We start from the raw sequence: 20,431 nt of genomic DNA, 5'->3' as shown, positions 1-20,431 counted from the left end.
GGAGTCTTTACTTAGTAGACTGCAATTAGTTAATTCTAATTAATTGCAAATATAACCTTCAGTCTTCAGGTCAGATGAATATCTGTCCTTAAGACAGCATAGTTATGAAGGCATTATTCATTAATATTTACTAAAGGTTTAGATCAAGTTGTTTCTTCTAGGAAACTTATAATCATAGTTCTTTTTAGGAACTTTTCCTCGTAATTATATACCCGCAGAATAAAACATTACCAAATGTAACCACTGTGGGGAGATATTGGCAGTGAGAGTATAGAATTTCATTTCAACAGTAATTTTCATTATTACTTTACCTACCCAGTTCTCTGTACTGACTTACGTTTCTCTTCTCTTCTATATCTTGGCACTTGGGGTCCGGTCAGTTTGAAGTGGTTCATAACTTGGACTTTAATCTGACTTACTGACCTTTTAAGGTCAAAGTAAAGTCACTCACTGTCACTGACTTGTCATATTTTAACATCTAGATCATCTCTGGATTATTCCTGTGTGTTTATGGTGTGCCTATGAAGGGACGCGTCTCTTTCTCTGTCTCTGTCTGTAGCAGTGTGGTGAGGTGTGAAGAGAAAACATCAGACCATCACAACATCCATCACACTTCTCTGTGTCTCTCCGACCTCTCTCCTGCTCATGCTCAGTATAATACTATGAAGTATTTTAATACAAAACTTACCATTCCTAATGTACGTACCATTCAGTCCAAACCTTCCCTCTTTAATTTACTTTTTAAAACATTCTATTTGATATCATTTTGTATGCAACAGTCTTTATTCGTGCCGAAACAAAAAATTACTCGTCCACAGGATTTAATATCCACCGAGGAGCAAATCCAAAGATCCACAATATACAACTGTATCTCATTTGTTTAATCAGTACAAAAAAGTAGCATTTAGAATTAGTTGTTTGTCAAAAATGTTTGAGGACTTTGAGTTTTGACTCTTACTGAATGCTTTTCTTTCTCCATACAACCTGAAAGTCAGTCCAATATCTGATATTCCACATGTTAGTTTATACCTGGCAATAGCTGCTAAAGTCACCAAATGGCAGAAAGTCAACAGAAATATGTATCTTACTGGTAGTTTTTCATTACTATCTAAAGTTTCTTTCAAAGGATCAACTACTCCTCTTATGTGTTTCTTCTACATAACTACTTTGTTCTTTCATTCACACTGTCATTGTGTTAATGTCTTAACTGAAAAGAACAGCAATGTTACATCACACACACACAGACACACACACACATAGACACACACAGACACACACACACGCGCACACACACACGCGCACACACAGACACACAGACACACACACGCGCACACGCACACACACACGCGCGCGCGCACGCACGCACGCACGCACGCACGCACGCACGCACGCACGCACGCACGCACGCACGCACGCACGCACGCACGCACGCACACACACACACACACACACACACACACACACACACACACACACACACACACACACACACACACACACACACACACACACACACACACACACACCCACCCCCCTGGAGAGGGCTCAGATCTCCCAGCCTCTCTTCTTACCTTTCCTTCCCTAAACTCTGCAGAATAAAAGAATCGATTCCTCCTTATCAGTCCAGTCACATCACTTTTCCTTATCTATGCAGAGGCTGTGCACTAAAAAGGATTGAAGGGCCCCAGTCAGAAACCAAAGCAGGGACACTGCAATGTGGTGGGAGGAGAGCTAAGAGCATTTTTAGTATGCAACGCCCATCGTTAGTTAAATTGCAGATGGCAAAATGGAGCAATGTGTTCAAATAAATATCAGGGATGGAGGGACGGAAATAAGTCATGCTGTTGCTGAGGAGAAGAGAGGTAAAGGAGAGGAGAGAAGAGAGAAGAGAAGAAGAGGAGAGGAATATTTGAGTCCAGCTGGGTTTTCTCCCTGTTGGCAGAACACTCAACCCTCCCAAGACAATAAATGGTAGCTACTTACATCTAGAGATGCACTTGGACACATCACCAGTGAAAGAACCAGGGGTCATCAGGGGTCAAATAAATTAATAAACAAACACGTGAAAGGAAACAGGGTGTGTTGTTGATCCTTTCTCTTTCGAGGAAATCAGTGAAACTACAGATCAGTGTTTTTGTGGTTGCCACATAAACGACATTGATCACATCTTACTTCCCTGCATACTTTGTGTATAAATCAGAGGAATCTGGGCTGAATCATCTCTGAACAACAAGGGAATATCTTCCTTGAAAACCTTTGATTTTTCATGACCTTTGAACATGAATAAACATGGTCAGTTTGGATTACTCAAAAAGTGCATCAAAGCATCAAAGTCAGGTCTCAGACGTGGTAACAGGTGATTACATTTTGTAAGGGAGGAATGTTTTGAAGGATTCTTTACCCTTTTGTGAGATGAGGGCCAAATTTGGCATTTTGAGTCATTTTTCCAATTGTTCCTGTGTGCCAGCTTCGTCCCCAGGTTATGGAAGGAGACAACTATCATTCCTGTCCCCAAAAAGCCTCATGCCAAAGCCTCATGAGCGACATTAGACCTGTGGCACTCACCTCCATCCTCTGCAAATGCATGGAGAGGGTGGTCGCTGAGGAGCTTGACACCATGGTGGACGAGAGCTTGGACCCACTACAGAAAGTGAGTTGAGGAGCTGACCAAACCCTGTGCAACATGCACTTTAAACAAGGCCAAATAGACGCTACTTTTTAATGAAGCTTGTCTTGTTGTTTGGTTTATTGAACTGTTTGGGTGATTTTTTTTAACTTTTTATCTTGTTTGAGCCTTGTAATATTATTCACCAACATTTCCTGATAAGTAAGCACTTGGTAATTGTGGAGAAGGAAAACTCCCTCAAGCAGAACCGGGCTCTGGGTGTGAGGCCATCTACCTCGGCCAGTCGGGTTGAGTAACATTACAGTTTGTAGCTTTCGAATATTTACATTACGACAGGTTAGGTGCATAAAAAGGTAACTACGAGCAGCTCAAGCATGAATCACAGCAGTAGCTCTCTTCAAGCAGCATAGGTCTGATCGCTGCAGTGCTTGTCCAACAGCATGTCAGCAGTGTGTGTGTGTGTGTGTGTGTGTGTGTATCTGTGTGTGTTTTCTGATATACTATAAACACTGACAGCTTACTCAGCTGTCTGGGAGGTCCCTGAGGACAGAGCCGCACACAGACAACACTCAAATGTGTACATGCAAACTCAAACACACATACACACACAGAAAATCCTAATGATTTTTTTGTTTGGGTCTTTGCCCAGAATAGTTCTCTGACAAGACTGTGTTGCCCAATGTGTCATTCATCATGTGGCGTTCATCGCCCCAGTGCGCCAGCTGCTCAGTTAAATTTACACACGATCCCACTGTCTCCACCCCACAACACAGAAATTTGGTCTGCATGCAGAAAAATTGCCACATGGAGATCTACTTTCATCCAACTCAACTAATATATATATATATATATATACATATATATATATATACACACACACATATATATATACACATCTATATATATATATATATATATATATATACACATATATATATATATATACACATATATATATTTCTTAACTGCAGAAGCTGATAGACACGTCCTGTTTTGTCACTGTTCTCAAAAAAAACCTGTCTATAAACAGAGTTGTGCTCTAATAAGTGACTTGCTTTTTAAAGGGTGGAACAAATTTTATTGGGAAAATTAACAAGTAAAAAGTTTTTCTCCTTGCAGGTGAGACATGACGGTCACATTACTACAAAGAAATCACTTATCCATCTCTCTGTCTGTGCTCCAGGTCATTTTTTTAGGTAAGAATAAGACATTTTGCTGCAAGGTGTATCATGGGAAATCAGACGGCGCTGCTGTTGGTCACAGCTGAAGTGCTCATTTTGGCACAGCAGTGAGATGCTAAATATGAAGGAGGCAGTGTTCATGCACCAATGCTGCAGCCTCACCAGAAAATTAAGTGACTCTCAACATCAAAAAATAAATACATAATATTATATTATATTATATATATATATATATATATATATATATATATATATATATATATATATAATATATGGGCCAGATCTAACAACACATTGAATGCAATGTTTTGCATTCAATGTGTTGTTAGATCTGCTGGGTCAGCAGTTTGGTGTGACTGCAGTAGATTCAACTTTTTATTGTCTATACATCCATGCAAAGTAAAAACCATGACTTCAACAGCAAAAACAAAACATTACAGTGAGACACTGCTTCATCCTGAGAAACCTAGAAACGATGTAAAATCTTTCTCACGGAGCAGCCAGAACCGTACACAAGTGTGCTGTGTCAGATGTCTTTTATTACTTGCTCCACTCAGTATTCCTGAAACTCTTCCAACAGGATACTATAATGAATCTATCAGTTTGTAGTAGGGCTGTGTTTTGTCAGTAGAATCAAGGTGAGTGGGACTCAGAAGGCAGGTTGACTTGACGATGTTTTGCCTGGGGAGCAGAGTGAAAGTGAGGAGCGCTCACTCTGCAGCTACTTCTAGGGACCAAAATGTCATATGTAGCATAATGCTCCCCAAATGCCCCCCAAAAAAACTAAAATTATTTTGGCCTTAGAGAATCCAAGTCCGAGTATGTGGATTCAAATGATCGAGTTTCAGGGATCAGCCCCTCTTTGTAGGATCCCGGATGTTTTCCAGGATCCTTGTTCTCTTCTTGCCCTCTTTGCTGGAGTCACACACTTAAAATCCTAACGCGCGTCATGGAGCTCCACAGAAACGAGCTCCAACACAATATGAACCTTGTTAAAAAGGCAGTGAGATTTTTTTGAAGGTAGCATGTGGTCTGTTGCCATGACAGGAATAATAAAAGACAGAAAAAGAAAGAAAAAGGCGCAGCATAGGGAGGCTGTTTGAGGGGGATATCTCCCCATTGATGGGTCAGAGCATGAGCAGAAGACAATATGAGGAGGAGACTCCCTGGGAGGAGGCAGTGTGTCATCTTTACCAACACAAATACACACGAAGAAGCTCACTAACAAACAGAAACACTCTTATCTCTCTCAGCAGAACAGTCATCCTTCATCTCTCCTCCACCCCTTGGCAGTGCCCGGAGCTGCCACACAGCCCAGGATCCAATAGTGAGTCTGTGTATTTCTGTTAGCATCCTCCAGTCATACGGCTCGCACAGACGCCAGTGATACACAACAGCAGATAGACATGCTGCTTTGGAAGTGTAATTGCCAACCCTAAGTACAATATAAACCTGTATCACAATGAGGTTCAAACCCTTCAAAAGATTTGCAATGAACTGTGTCACCTTTCTTGTAACTGACTGTTGGTTGGACGATACATGAAACGGACCAAGTGTGACCCAACAAACAACAGATGACTCCAGTGTCTGATCACACCAATAAAGAGGACTTAATAATAATAATACACAATACAGATTTCAGATTCAACACAGTTACTCTCAGGCAGAGTGTGCGATTCCAACTGACCTGAGTAAATGTTTTTATTTATTCTACAGTGGAGATCAGTTAGGATTTTTAAGGAGCTGTTAAAGTTTATGTAAACCAAAAAAGTTGAATTTTCTTAAAGCGAGGCATAATTCAGGGATTGAAACATTCTGAAGAGATTAAAGAGAAAGATTTATTTAAGAATAAATAATGGAGATCAAAGAGCTTCTCTAGATGTTGATTTGGGGATTAGATCTGTTCTTATGTATTCTCCAGGATTAACTTGTCAAAAAGCACATTTCAGAAATCACAAAAAGCTCAGGGTTTGTGTGTTTTTTCTTCACAGTACCAGTGAGAGGATTTCATGTCTTCCACACTGTGATTCTTTCTCTCTATCTCCGTCTTTTTGCCCTCTTTTCTGTGTCTGTCCCACTACGATGAAAGTCGTATTTTCTGTCTGTTATCTGACACCGTGCTGATTTATGAACAAACCCAGGCAGGGGGTTAAACTCAAAAATAAAAGATGAGGAAAAAAGAAAAATTCATAGAATACTGTCAGTGACATGATCAGGCTGAGAGTACTGGCATTGCATCTGCTGATGAGTTTCTCTATCTGTCCTGATGCATCATGGGAGGAGTGAGAATGACCAGTGCTGCACTGTGTAATCATTACCGCCCAGTGTATGTAGATTAAAGTAATGACTATGAACACATCACAAGATTATATCAGAACAAATCCTGGAATGGGGATTTTCTGTGAGTGTGCGTGTGCGTGTGTTTACTGTTGGCTGAGATTTTATCCATATGTGTGTCTGACTGTGTGTACAAATATTCATTACATAACAGGTCTGCATGCATATGGATCAGAAGCATAATTATGGTGACAGCAGGAGAGCACGAAGGGGAATTACGCTAGAGGAGGGATAATGACAGAGAAAATCTGTGGGACATGACGGGAGGTGTTACTGTTGTTGTTGTTGTTGTTGTTGTTATTTTGGCCTTTGCTGAGCTGTGTGCATGACTGTGTGTGAGGTTGTTTGTGTTATAGTCACAAGTTGTGATTTGTGCATGCTGAATGAAAGTGGTTTAGCTGATCTTTTCTTTAATACACATAAAATGTGAATATTTGCTTTGCATGATGTACACAACTCTCCAATAAAGATGTGCAATAATATGTATATTCTTATTTTCTGTATTTGCGTGTGGTATGTACTTGTGCCTTTAGCTCACCAGTGATGACCAGAGTGTGTGGAACACCGGCCTCGTTGAGCATGCGCTGGATGTGGTTGTTGTACAGGGTGAGCGCCTGACCTTGCCCGCTCTGTGGATTCACCAGCAGCATCATACGGCAGGGACGAGAAAACTGGCTCGTCAACATCCCTTCAGAGGAAAAAAAAGGAAAAAGATTACCTACTGCTGCAAAGTCAGGGACAAAGTCACTGAAATGTAGTTATAATATAAAATGTTATAGACCAGTCTTGTGTTGCAAGCAGAAGAGTGGACTTGTTAATATTTCTGTATAACAGAACTAGTTTAAGGAGAACATGTGAAAATAAGTCAAGGGGGAAAAAAGGAAAAAAAAAAGAGGTATGAGACAATTGGATCTCATGGTAGAAAAATTGTTTTCCTCCAGTTTGAATATTACAAATCATTTCCTATTATATATATATATTCATTAACTAAAACTGTTAGGTTTTATATTCAGTCGTACATTTTAGTTCATTGAGGAAACAAAGACTTTGACATGAATGTGCACTCACTTTAAAACAGTTAGATTCTTTTTTAAATTGATATTAAGAAATCAAGTTCCTCAAGCAAAGTCAAAGACACAAAAGGAGAAAAGGTTAATGATAAAATGTCTATGGTAATGTCAATCCATACATACTGTCATGCAGCACACATTCTGTACATTACAGAGTGAATTACACATTAGCAGATCTCTGCATGTCTTGACACATTTTCGTACATTTGCTCTCCCATAGCTGATTGTCTTTTTAATCTGTAAGCCTGTTACATGTATTAAATCATATGTTGCACAATCATCTGTTATTATCATCTACACACATATTTGCTGTTCAACAACAGTGTGCATAGAATTGACAGGTGATTTGTGGAAACAAGCAAAAACTTTGGTTACACACCATCCAACACACACTATACTGAAATTGAATCTAAAGATAGATGAGCACAGAGGTAGTAGGGTTGATGCAAATTAGTTTTCACAATCTCTTGGGGATCAAACAGATTTCAGAGGGTTACACAGATCTTACAAACACTGATCCCCAAATCTTTTAAAAACATGCTCTGCGACGCAGCGGGGGGCTAAAGAAGAGAGGTGGAAGAAGCTGGGTTAGGCTGTCTGTCCCACAGCATCAGAGGAGGACAATTAAGGACTGCAAGCAAAATTATTAGTTATCTGAGACACGATAAGCAACACTAAATAGAAATATATATACGATGGAAAGTGAGAGGACGATGATAAATCTGTGCAAATGTTGAGAAGGTGAGCAGGAAATTAAGAACGTTGGATTCCTTCTTATCAATATTCTCTCTTTTCCTCCTTCCTTTAACAATGTGTTTTTGTGAGCAACTCAGCCGAGAGAAAAGTCAAATAAAAGGAGAGAGAAGTGTGACAAGAAGCAGCAAAGGGATCATTTTACAGATAGGTACACAAAGTCCTCTCTGTTGTGGAAACAGTAGGTCATGCCTTGCCAACACACATGCAAAAACGAACTATTTCAGCCCCATAGGCAAACACCAGCGGAGAGATTCCTCTTGCAGAGCGAACTCATTTGTATCGCAGTCTGCTGGATCTTTGTAACAATAAAAAACACAGTGAGGGTTGAGGGCGGTGAACAATCCAGTCTGACAGCTGATAAATGAGTAACTGTGAGCGGGAGCAACTGACGCTCCCGGGATAATCACTTCTAACTGGTTCAAAACCCAATTGGCAGGTTTTTATTGAATGGTGGTACAGTGATACAGCTGGAATGCAGTCAGTCAGGTCAGGAAAATGTTCACACACATTAACACACCTTAAAATAGGTTCTCGAACTTCACTGGAGTTCCACCTGAGGTAAACTCTTCTCTCCTCGATGATAATTCATGAATGTAACTGGGTCATTCGCTGCCAGCTTACACAGAATTCACAAATTTTACCAGTTCGTGTCATGAAGCTTCTCGAAAATGCTCACGTGAAAACCTCAATTAAATTCATGGGATCTTGCAAAATTCTATAGCTTTACTTCAAGTATTGAAGTTTGCCCCTTAGAGCTAAATTTCAGAATTCTAATTCTTATCAATTTCTTATTTTACACTAGATTGGGAATTGTAAATTTGTAATGAACATCCAAGAAACCCTCAGAATAATTATTATAATAATATAATATAATAATATAATAATTTGACAAATATATTCATGTAAAAAGTTGTTGCTGAATGTAAGAATCTTTCAATTTAATATCTCTACTAGGTTTATCATCTTGTAACAACATTTTGATTCTGTGTAATGTTAATTCACGATTTTTTGAAAATATCTATTTTTATTCTTCTGTAATATTACATTCACATATCACATTTTTATTTCTCTGACATCACCAACTAGTAGTATTAGAACACAATAAAGAAATGCTCTCCTACTCCCATATGAATGACGTTTTAGGCAAATTATTGCAAAATGAATTGCGAAATAAAACATCTTTCAAGTTTGACTAGAAAACTGAGACCACTGTTGATGTGCGATAACTGACTGAAATTTTGCTGAATATGTGTGAATATGCTGCTCTGGTCTTTGTAATGAGAGGTGAACATCTTCAAGAACCTCAAGCACGTCCAGTCGTCTTCATAGCAAACAGACACACCATGACTGGGAATGAATCTTCACAGACATGCAATACATGTAAGTAAATTCAAATAAAGCTCTAATATACTATATGTTTGTGCTATGTACACTTTTTAACACTACACAACCGATTCACATTTCCTTTCTCTGTAATCTGGCTATTTCTGTGGAGTTGTCTCAAAACCGTAATGACTAGACTTCCGAGGGAAAGCCAAACAAGTGCCCTCATTAATCAGCTGGCATGACAGCAGGCACTGAAGGCCCTGACCTTGCTGTCTGTGTGCCCCGCCACCCACACAACAGTCCCTGTTGGCCAAATACAACTCCACGCCACTTCCTGTGTGCCACCCTGCCCTTCTCCAAACATTCCAGAGGCCACTATCTTTCTACTCGTCTCCGTCTCTCCTCACTCTGGATTTCCTCCTCTATCATTAGCTCCAGTGCAGCGGCGTCATGGCACAGAGCCAAAGTATGACATACAGCCAATATAGGATGCTAAAATCAACAGAAGCTGAGAGAAAATCTATTTTACAACACTCCCTGGTCTATAACTAGACATTAGATTTGAAATTAGATGAAGATTTGTGTTGTTAATATGAGGTTTGGTGAGTTATGACTGCAGATAATGTGTCTGGGTTGTTTGTATAAGGAAGGGTTTAGTCCTAACTGGTAAGTGATCATATACGTTGTTGCTGATGAACATATAAGGTCACAGACACTGATTTTAGTTCAGTCCCTTTGTGGTTAGTTATTTGAAGTGAACCAAATATAATGACCAATGATGAGAGGCCTAATTACATCCTAGACAAAACCATTGTGGAAAAAATTCAATAACTCTCTTGGATGAAGTGCTATAGTGGATGAAGAAGCAGCTAACTGAATCATCATCCTGTCAAACAGCAGCCAAGACAAAAAAAAACACCTACAGCAACAAAGCTCTGCTCCGCACTCCAGCTACATTCACTTGATCTGTGACAAGATGTTTCATCTGCTCGCTTCAAACCAAGACCAAGGGAACTGTCCCAGATCTTAATGGAATAAACACTACTGAGGTATTTGCCATGGGAAATGACAACCTAAATGAAAGGGGGAAAACCCAGGAGCCGGAAAAAACACATTTTCCGGCTTATAATAGCAATCTCCGTGCATATAGAGCAGGCAACTTTCTTAGCTTTGTGTGACAACTCTCTAGTACATTCAGCAGGATGTCAAGGTTTGACTATGAACTCAAATTCCTCCTGCGAAAAAAGCGTTTGTTCAATTCTCAACACCACCGAACAGGGTAAATTTCTATTTCTATTTCTATACAAACTTGCTATGATATCTACCTTTTAAGTGAAAGAATAAAACTTGGGGTGAGTAGAATTTGTTTCGATTTCTCACCATGGGATATGCCCCCTCGCGTATTCAAAGAAGCATTTGAACCATTTCGCCAGCCCTGATTGGCTGGCAGTCATGACCCAGAGTCACTCGTCATTCAATCACCTCTTCTCGCTTCAGAAGCAAGCTACTCTCTAACCTGTGTCTACAACGCTACACTAACTCGCTGTCCTCAGACGGGAGCGGACACCTCCGTCGCCGGGCGCTAGTTGCTAGTGACTCCGGTCCGAATGCCTTTACCGTAGGTAGGTGCCTGCTGTCGCCTCACTGCCTGCTCACCACTGGAGCAAGCTGACAGGATTATCACTCCAGATAATTCTCCCCCCTTTACACATCAGCCATGACCTTACATGGGCCACTCTTTCTGTCTGAAGCATCATTGTTGCTTGACGACTCACACTGGCTCATTGTGATGACCTGTGCATAAAACCGTCAGTCATACTTGTGTGTCACTCAACTTCCTTCAAATACGGTCCACATCAGCAGTACAGCATGACGAAGCATTAACCGCCCGCGATTAAGGAACAAATCAGTGATCTTGAAACCAACTCCCTTTTCCTATCGCCAGGCTTTCCTGATGCCTGGCTGAGCCCCCCACCACACCACTCCGCCGGCATTGCAATACAGATGGGACCGGTCCAACTCTACGGAGATCTGGTGCTATTGGAGATTTAAAGTCAGAGAACAGACATCAGGACACGTTTTGACTATGTAATAGTAATTCATTTTCCGGCTTATAATAGCAATCTCCGTGCATAAAGAGCAGACAACTTTCTTAGCTTTGTGTGACAGTTCTCTAGTTCATTCAGCAGGATGTCAAGGTTTGACTATGAACTCAAATTCCTTCTGCGAAAAAAAACAAACATTTTATATCTACATTATAGATATAAAGATATACAGCTATAATGTCTGTCAATGAAATGACCCTCAGTGGTGTCAAAATTCAGTAATTCAGCTCATTTATCTGACTGTATTTGGTAAAGGTACTCTGTGTAACTTGTGACCACTAGCAGGGACATGGAGAAATGCTTTTGTGAGTGAATTCTCATTTTGTTTGTTCCAGTCCATCCAATCCATCTATACGTTGCCTAAAATGCCAAGTAAATGCAGCACTCTGCTCACAAAGTTAGAGAAGTAGGTGATTGCCAGCAAGTAAACAGGACACTTTTTTTTTGATGTGTCGTAAACGAACCCACGCCCCCCGCCACATACCCACCCACCGGTTTGTGCCCCACTGAAGACTGCGCTTACATTTCTGCCTGTTGCTCAGTGGAGATGTGAGCTCTAAGCCTTGACAAACACCCATTAGGAGGGAATCCAGTTTCCACATTAAAGGGATTAGTGGATTAACATGTTTTTGACCTGGTACTTGGTTTTGTGTAATATGACAGATACGTCCCATCGCAATCTACTCAGCTAATATACAGTGGACTGTATCTCATGCAGACGGATGCGGGGGATATTTAGAAGGACTTAAACTATTGGGAGTTTTTCTACAAGGTGTTCATGTCATCTTTTAACTCTGAGCGTCTGCATCCAGCGAGCTGTGCTGAATTCCTGAAAACGTCCCTTTTGGCACATATGAGATTGTCATTTGATGGCAGCACTATTTTTTTCGCTGCTAAACCCGAGCTTCATGAGGACACTCTAGTTAACTTCATACCAGCTGTGACCTCGTGACAGCAATTTAGCGATAAAGCAAAATGTCAAAGGTTTATCCGTCATGATCAGAGGTTCAGTTCTGGATGACTTTATACTTGAAAGTCATTTTATTCAAAGAAACATGTTTTATTTTGTGCTTTGCAAAGATCAGATAAAAAACAAACTGCATATCAGTGTATCTTCCACTGTTTGTTAGGCATCTTTTCTTGTGTTGGGCTGTTGAAAGTGTGGTTAAACAAGCACAGATTATCAGGGATTAAGGCAAAAAAAATTTAAAAATCTGCCTGACGGGGGATGGGAGGGAAGTGCTCGAGTCAGTCAGTGCGGGTTAATAACACGTTGATTACACTGCCGTGTACAACTTTTACATTAGTCTACAATGTTAACACGCATTAAGCAAACCCGTGCTGATTTGTCACAGTATTTTCCGATCAAAGTATTTCACAGTATTTCCGAGGGCCAGTGCAAACAATGTCTGGCATGGGCATTTTGAGAAAAAGTGGAAGCCACGGCACCTTTGAATAGTTCCTGTTCGGCTTTCACTTTTATCAATCAGTCTGAGAAGTTGATTTTACATACAATAAGTGGCAAAGACATATGGCATAATAAATTGCACATAACACACTATAAAAGTAGCTTAAACCTTAAATTGGTGGCTGACGGCGGTGCAAGCAGTGTGTGAATGACGTGTGATAGGAAAAGCGCTGCATATAAAAAGTATGTGTGTGTGTGAATTTGACTTGTACTGTAAAGCAACTAAAGCATAAGAACTGAAAACAGATTATAAATACAGTCCATTACCATCATGGTATAAACGTCTGCAACTTAAGGCAACACTCAGTAATTGGTTGTACCAGTTATTTTGCAGGTTTATTCAAATATATTACAGGAGTTGTATTTCCTCAGGTGAAAACTCCTGTTCGAATTGTTGTATGTAAATCAGAGAGACGAAGCCGCTCAAACACACAAGCAGATTTTTTGCTGCGCCAGAACCACAAAGGGTGTGGAAGGAGGAGAGGAGGAGGAGGTGCTGGTGGTTAGCCTGCTGTAGATCTATATTGAGAAAGGCGGAGAGTTTGCGACATTGAGGTTTTTATTAAAATCACCCTGCACTGCACTGTCCTGTAGCTGTCTCTATATCTTAAGCTTGGTGCTGTGAGACAGGAGAGGATGTAACCGCCGTCTGTGGAACGATGTGCGTCCCATATGGTTATTTTAAACTGCAGGGGCAGATCGGGGAGCGTAGGGTTCGACTGCTGCATGAAAAGAAAAACTTTCCTAAAGTCAGCCATTTACATTACTGTAATGTTAAGTAGCTTTCTTTAAAGAGGAACCGCAGCTGTAAATTCTTAATTTTCATCAGGTCAATTGGCACCATGTTGCACTGTATGTTTAATTACTGCAACTATAAGTCAGTTTTTAGTAAAACATAAGACGTGAGAGCAAAATATAAGATGCTGCGGACGGTTGAAAAAAAACAAAAAAAACAGTTACACATGCAATAAGTGCCAGCGTGTGGAGGAAATGGACTTCCAACCATAAAAAAAAACACAACCACATGTTCTTTTACCAGGCAAGGATTGACTCTCTCTGAACCAGCAGCTCTAAAGGCTGGATCTAAACAAACTCTGAAAGAATATTGCTTTGAGTGTTTTGTGTAAAATTTCCTCTGCATCCTCCATCATTTGTGTCTTTAATGGTCAGACAGACAGGGCACGACGCCGTCATTTTAGACACAGAGCTACTGTGAGCCCCCCGAGAGCCAGAGAAAGCTCCAGAGAGGCTGAATCCGAGGTCTCGACAGTACGTCAGGCTCCATCACTCTTTGTCCAGTGAGGAGGAGTCCTCAGGGAGAGCACTGCTGCTACAGTACCACTGCCGTCTGACCAAACACACAACAGCCTCCAGTTGTTCCCGGGCGAAAAACGCCGAGGGGACGGTACTGATATTCTTATTGCAACTTTACTATTATTGTAGATAGACAGACGACATATTATAAATGAAATATGCCATTTCTGTTGTAAGAGAATCAGGAAGTTTCATCACTCGTCTGTTTAAAACATGAATGATGAAATCACAAGTGTGTGATCCTTGATGGGATCTGCTGCATCACTAACAACTCATGGGTCTCTTTCATTTCCTTCACACACCCACAGTTTCCGTTTTCCGTTCAGTCACCCTTTGTCACGCAGTCATGTCAATAGCAACACAACCACAAGGTTCTCCGTTAAAAAACATCCCCCAAGGCTTCACCCACAACGTGCTCCCAGCTCCTCTGCAGCAAACCCCAGTGATGTGCAGAAAAACACTTTGATGGGTGATACGTGACACTGCCCTCGTATTTTTTTTACTGGAACCAAACAAAAGTCACATCCCACCCTCTTTTTCACCTCACAACGTGGAAAAACCTCAAATCTGGCTGAAATATGCCTTTAGTGTCGCTGGTTTTTTGTTTTTTTAAAAGCATCACGTGATCAAATAATCAACTTCTTTCTGCTTGCACTTCTGAAAGTGAGCGTACCAACCATTGTCCCAGGTTCATCCATGTCTTGGCCAGAGGTAATGTTTTAGTAATAGCATTGACTGGCTGAGAGAGGCTTGGATTTCACTGACAAAAGGAGCAACACCAGTTCCCCAGAGGAAAACAAGATTTTATTAATCCGTGATGTGGTGACCGGGAAGAATTTGGGTTGATTGTTTGACCTTTGTGTTTCTTGATTCGGGCACGGCTCCCGTGCAACTACATCCCTATTTTTAAGACCTTGCCTTAGAGCTTAAAAGTGGACCAACAGTTTCCAACACTGTCAAAACCACCAATGTATTTATCACAGTTTCCTCCTTAAGTGTCCATCCTAATCTCTCTGGATAACACCAGTTACAGAACAGTTTACAAAGGGGGCCTGAACATTCAAATTCATGATTATAATAATGCTTGTACTGCGACTGAATTCATCAACCAGTTAGAAGAAATTACTAAAAATGTCACCGGGGCTATACATCATGATGGTAATGTGGCGTCACATTGATATGTTGCTGTGTTTGACACCAATGCAGATTCCTACTAAATGAAAAAATGCTGGACCACATAGGCCTGTCACCATAATTATCGACTTATCGCACGATACATGAATATGAACTCTTTCCCTCTCTCTCATTTTAAATAACCTCAATAACAGTGGTCTACATACATGTGTGTTTGTTGACATAAGAATGAATTTCAATTACAGTTCATTAAGTCTCGTTGCTTCTATCCACTCATCTGTTCTCGTCGTATGATGAATCAATTACTGGTTTGTCTATAAAATTGTTCGAAAATATAGGTTTCTAAGTATTTTTCTAAAGTGATTCAAATCACGTTCATATTGTTCAATAGGACCACAGCGCTTATGAGTGAGCCTGTGTCTGCCAGGTGTTTTCTGACTAATAAGATATGAACCCAAATGAACTCATGCTCATCAGCTGGTCATGTGCTGTAATTCATTGTCACTGGACAAGTGCTCGCACCAGATGACAACCCAGGGCGACGGATTTAATCAGTAGTGATCCCTCTGCCTGGCGCCGTCACCTGACGCATGATAACGCTGCCCACAGCTGAACCGGATCCATTCATTGACAAGCTTGGATCAATGCTGTTTAGGAAATACTAGGCCATGAATCTCAACTGTCAGTTGTTATTGTCTGAGCAGGGAGGAAATGTACGTGGAACATGAGTCAGGGCCGTGACACTGAGGGCGAATCGCACAGATATATGGAGCCAGAGGAAGAGACTGGATATGTCATGCGGCCTCATGTCACCGCCTTCTGTTAAAGGTCGCACTTGAATATGCCGCTGACACTTGAGCTAACAGGCAGCTGACAATTACATGCAATACATTCTGCAAAATCATTTCAGCAAGACAAACAAAGCAAACAACTTCTCACAGAGTCATTCTGTGAATACACCAGAAGTCAGGCCAGAGGCGCACACATGAGTGTTGATGGAGAGGTCAGATAGGCAGCACTGACCTCAATTAGACTAATGGTTTGAATGCAGAGCTCCTGAACATGATTTTGACAAAACAGTCAATTGTCAGCAGGAAATGAGACGTCTACATTTTTTCCGCGTCAAATTGGGGAGCCAATGTAAAAACAACCGAAATAATTTAAATTAATTGAGTCAAAAATTCTAATGAAAAGCATCGGTGGGGCGATGCATCCCCTGCACACTGTATATACACATAATTTTCGGACTTTTTTACGATGTCACTTATCATATGATGTCATATGATGGGGAATCATTTTCTGATCAATGTAAACTGCAGATTGCCTCTCTAGATCTATTATTTCTGGATATATCTTTCTTTTTTTGGCCCATATTTTTTTGACTTTGACCTTTTAAAGATCAGCTCCAAACGATTATAATCTGGAATCTATTACCCTCCCAATTAATATTCCCAACAAGTAAACATGTAAACTATATGTTGTTTGCGCGCCGGTTAACAAGCAAGAAATACAAGAATAAAATTGTGTCTCTGGGTGTTCCAAAGAAACTACCTTGTTTCAGTCTGAGGAAACTGGGTGGAGCTAGAGGTGGATTACACTCATGAGTGCAGAGCAGGTGAAGCCATTAACAGCTTGGTTCCTGAAGAAAACTTGATGAGTCACTGTCTCAGGTTAAGCCCCAAGAGGTTGAATAACAATATGTTTCAAAGGAAACAATACTGTCTAGGCTTACTGAAAGTCTTATGTTTCTTCTTCCGTTAATGACAGTCAGCACAGAATTGATGCATAGTTTTGTCTCCTTAAAAAGAATCTGTGCAAATGAGGAAATGCTATCTGGGTCAGACTATGCCAGTGATACCATGGCTGTGTGGAGGAGAACGTTTGAGTGAGGCAAATAATTCAATTTTGATCGTTTTTTTTAGACTTTCGTTCAGCTAGGACAGCTTGGTGGGGACGACAAATAATGAGAGAACGTATCTTTAGAAATCTCCAATTACAGAACGTTCCCTAGAGGAGTGATTCTACCTCTTGGCATTACATGAACTCAATAGTAGTAATACTACTTCGAGATTCTCAGGTGTCTTTATTGTTGAGATGGTTTGTTTGCAGACTGGAGTTACTGTAACGTGACTCCACAACAGTCCTACTGCTTTATTAAACCAAACACTAGGTCAAACGTAGTTCTATATAGTTTCTTGACATGACATGATCTCAATAGCAGCAACACTGTATTGTGTTTCTCATGTCTCCAATGTTGACCTTTTGTATAAAGTCGCTCTTTGTTTAAAATCAGACTATAACTTCCCTCCAAACTGCATTTCCATGCTACAGTCATCACTTTAACCATACAATCAACCGTAAACATAAGACAAAATTATAATTTATGATTTCTCCAGAAACTATGCACATTCTGACCAAAAGGTAGATAATGTCAATCTTAAAACTTTAGCAGGAACAGAACTCTCTGCACATAAACATCTCCGTATCTGGCTGGATGACAAATTATAGTATGTTTCAAAACTCTTATTAATAACAGACATGGCCGGAGGCTTTATGTTTTCAGGTTGACCATCCGTACGTCTGGACGTGTGTGGGTGCATCACATTCTCGTGAGTGTAACAGGAATGCCACGAGGGACTACACAGATTTTGGTGGTCAAGAGTCAGAGGTACAAAATACAACCTTGGCCACTTCTCGCAGTTATAACACACTCATTTTAACTACATTTCAGACAAATGTCTAATTGGTCAAAATGATGAAGTGACAATATATATCAAAAGGTCAAAGCTCACCATATTCTGCAAAAAAATCATTTTTCTGGCCATTACTCAACTCCGGAACTCAGGAACAGAAGGGGACATTATGATCACTTTTTCCTGCAACCTGATTGGTTGGTGGAGTAGCACAACTACTAAATGGCAATTCTAGTTGTCAGTTAAAGAAATGATTTTCCTTTGCAGCAAGACCAAAAAACTTGTTCAGTCCAGTCCACAAAAATTGTTTTACATTGTGGTTATAGAGTTTTTACGTTGTTGACTAGACCCTGTCCATGAATGTTGAGAGAAGAACTCATTGCTATAATCATAAGTCTAACAGAGTCCCCAGAGTCTTCGCCGAAAACTGGCAAAACGGCATTTTGTCGTTACGCACCCTGGGCATGGAAACATTTCAACAATGACCTTCATCTGGAAAACAACGCCTTCAGGCAAAGAAGGTCACAGGAGGAATGTAATTGTTTTCCAGTCGTCAAGTTTAACTCTCAAACACAAGTTTAAGATTCTGTAGCATTGCCCGTGATATGTAAATTAAATATGTGTGTTCTCATGTTACTGTGTGACACTTTGTCTTGAATTGCCATTCTGGCAAGGTGCATCGAGGGATCCTGGTTGAATAAAGGTTGGTAAATCAGTAATTTGCTCAAATTCTGGAGCTCCTGAAAGGTGACTCAGCACCAGGACCGGTCCTGATGGTTGATTAAAGGAAATGGAATAATAGCCTCCAAAAGAGGCTCAGCTGATACAGTCACAATAACTAAATCTATACGGGGGGGAAAAGGCCAAGCATCCCACTAGGTAAATAAACTGCAGTAAATAAATATGAGTTGAAAAAACAGATATGAGAATAAAGCAGGAAAGTAAATCATGCTGCCATGTACCGTTGAAATGACAGTTACTCCGAGTTTGAATCACCGGAGGGAGATTGAAGAAGGTGTTGGTACTGTCAGAAATGACCGTTTTTGGTTTTATCATCACGCATTACGAGTTGAACGCAGCTCAGGTGAGTCGTCTTCTCCCTGATCCCCCCACACACCTGCCACCGTCGGCGGCCAGGGACACTCACCGTCGGCGAGGAGCCGGTTCCGGCCGCAGCGCTCCCGCACGGCGCGAGCCCACTTCTCCGCCTCGTCCAGGTTGGCGCGCGGGTCCTGGAGCGCGGCGAGCCGAAAGCACTGCTCCACCCTCTGCCGCGACGCCCCGGAGCTCATCCGGCGCCGCTTGAGCGGGTAGAAGTAGGCGGACAGGTGCGCCGCCCGGTCCTCGTTGTCGTGCGGCCGGTACGCCCGGCAGCCGACGCAGTCCCTCAGGCTGAGCACCGCCTTGCTCCGCCCGATAGGTGCCGACGTGAGCCGCTGGACGATGAGGTCCCGCTCGGTCAGGCTCACGGCGCACCGCACTTTTCGGTTGCCGGTGGCCGTGAATTCCCCGTACAGCGTCACCGGGCTGCCGTCGGTGCCGCTGTCCGGTTCAGCTCGCCTCTGGTCCATCCTGAGCGGACGCCGGACTGCAGGGACCGGGACGCAGCCGTACACTTTATCACACCGCCCGGAGGTCCCGAGCCGAGTGGAGTGGGGCAGACTGCGACTGACAACCTGCTGCTGCTGCCCGGACGGGTGTCAAGGTGAGGAAATCAAGGACACTACACCCGGCTACTTTTCAAAATAAGAGCGATACAAACTAGTTTGAACTATTCGGGTGGCCAGACAGCCTGGACTACGAAACAGGATTTGCGGTTATCGAGGTAGCTTCAGGTTTAAACCTGGATTTTCGGTCCTTCCTGCCGGAGTTAATCACCGTGGCATAAATGAGTTCTGATAAAAGATTAAAGCCAGTCACCAGTCCATCAGATCACTGGAGAACCTGCGTCATCCTTCTACGGGATCCTGACTGAGACGAAGAGTTTGAAGGAACGTGACAAGTACTACAACGCAGCAGTGACCGCCCACTTTCAGAACGACTCCGGTTCCGGAAGTGAATTTCCAATTCTCTCACCCCACTGACGTTTCTTAAAATCGATATATGAAGAGTTTTAAACCTGGATCCAAGCCAATCAACTACAAGACAAATTGTTAAGGCAAAAGATTTTTTTTAAAATTGGATAACAGAAAAAAAGGCAAAGGTACATGTGGAGAAACGTGATTATTTGAAACAGCAGACATTTGGAAATAATGCTGAAAGAGTTCATATTCAAACAGATTAAAATGGAAAAATTGACAAGATGAATAGCAAAAAACATACAAATGTTTCGTTGTTTAGTATTACTTAATTTATTTATTTATTTTTATTTTACAGAACTATGATGTCTTTGATGTCTTATTTTCACCTTTAGTGACAAAA

General features: G+C 41.3%; 1 protein-coding gene across 1 annotated transcript in view; it reads right to left on the bottom strand.

The window, feature by feature from the left end:
• Positions 1-19,992, bottom strand: part of LOC118312185 (sphingosine kinase 1-like) — a 29,331-nt gene extending 9,339 nt beyond the window's left edge. The window contains exons 1-2 of the mRNA XM_035636574.2: positions 19,158-19,992; positions 6,683-6,832 (exon numbers count right to left, since the gene is read on the bottom strand). Of these exons, the coding sequence (XP_035492467.2) occupies positions 6,683-6,832; positions 19,158-19,581 (574 nt within the window). The 5' untranslated portion in view covers positions 19,582-19,992. The remainder of the gene's footprint in view (positions 1-6,682; positions 6,833-19,157) is intronic.
• Positions 19,993-20,431: the final 439 nt, after the last annotated feature.

The sequence above is a fragment of the Scophthalmus maximus genome, chromosome 8, assembly GCF_022379125.1.
Source record: "Scophthalmus maximus strain ysfricsl-2021 chromosome 8, ASM2237912v1, whole genome shotgun sequence".
In the NCBI taxonomy this organism is placed as follows: Eukaryota; Metazoa; Chordata; class Actinopteri; order Pleuronectiformes; family Scophthalmidae; genus Scophthalmus; species Scophthalmus maximus.
This window is presented reverse-complemented; position numbering and strand designations above follow the sequence as displayed.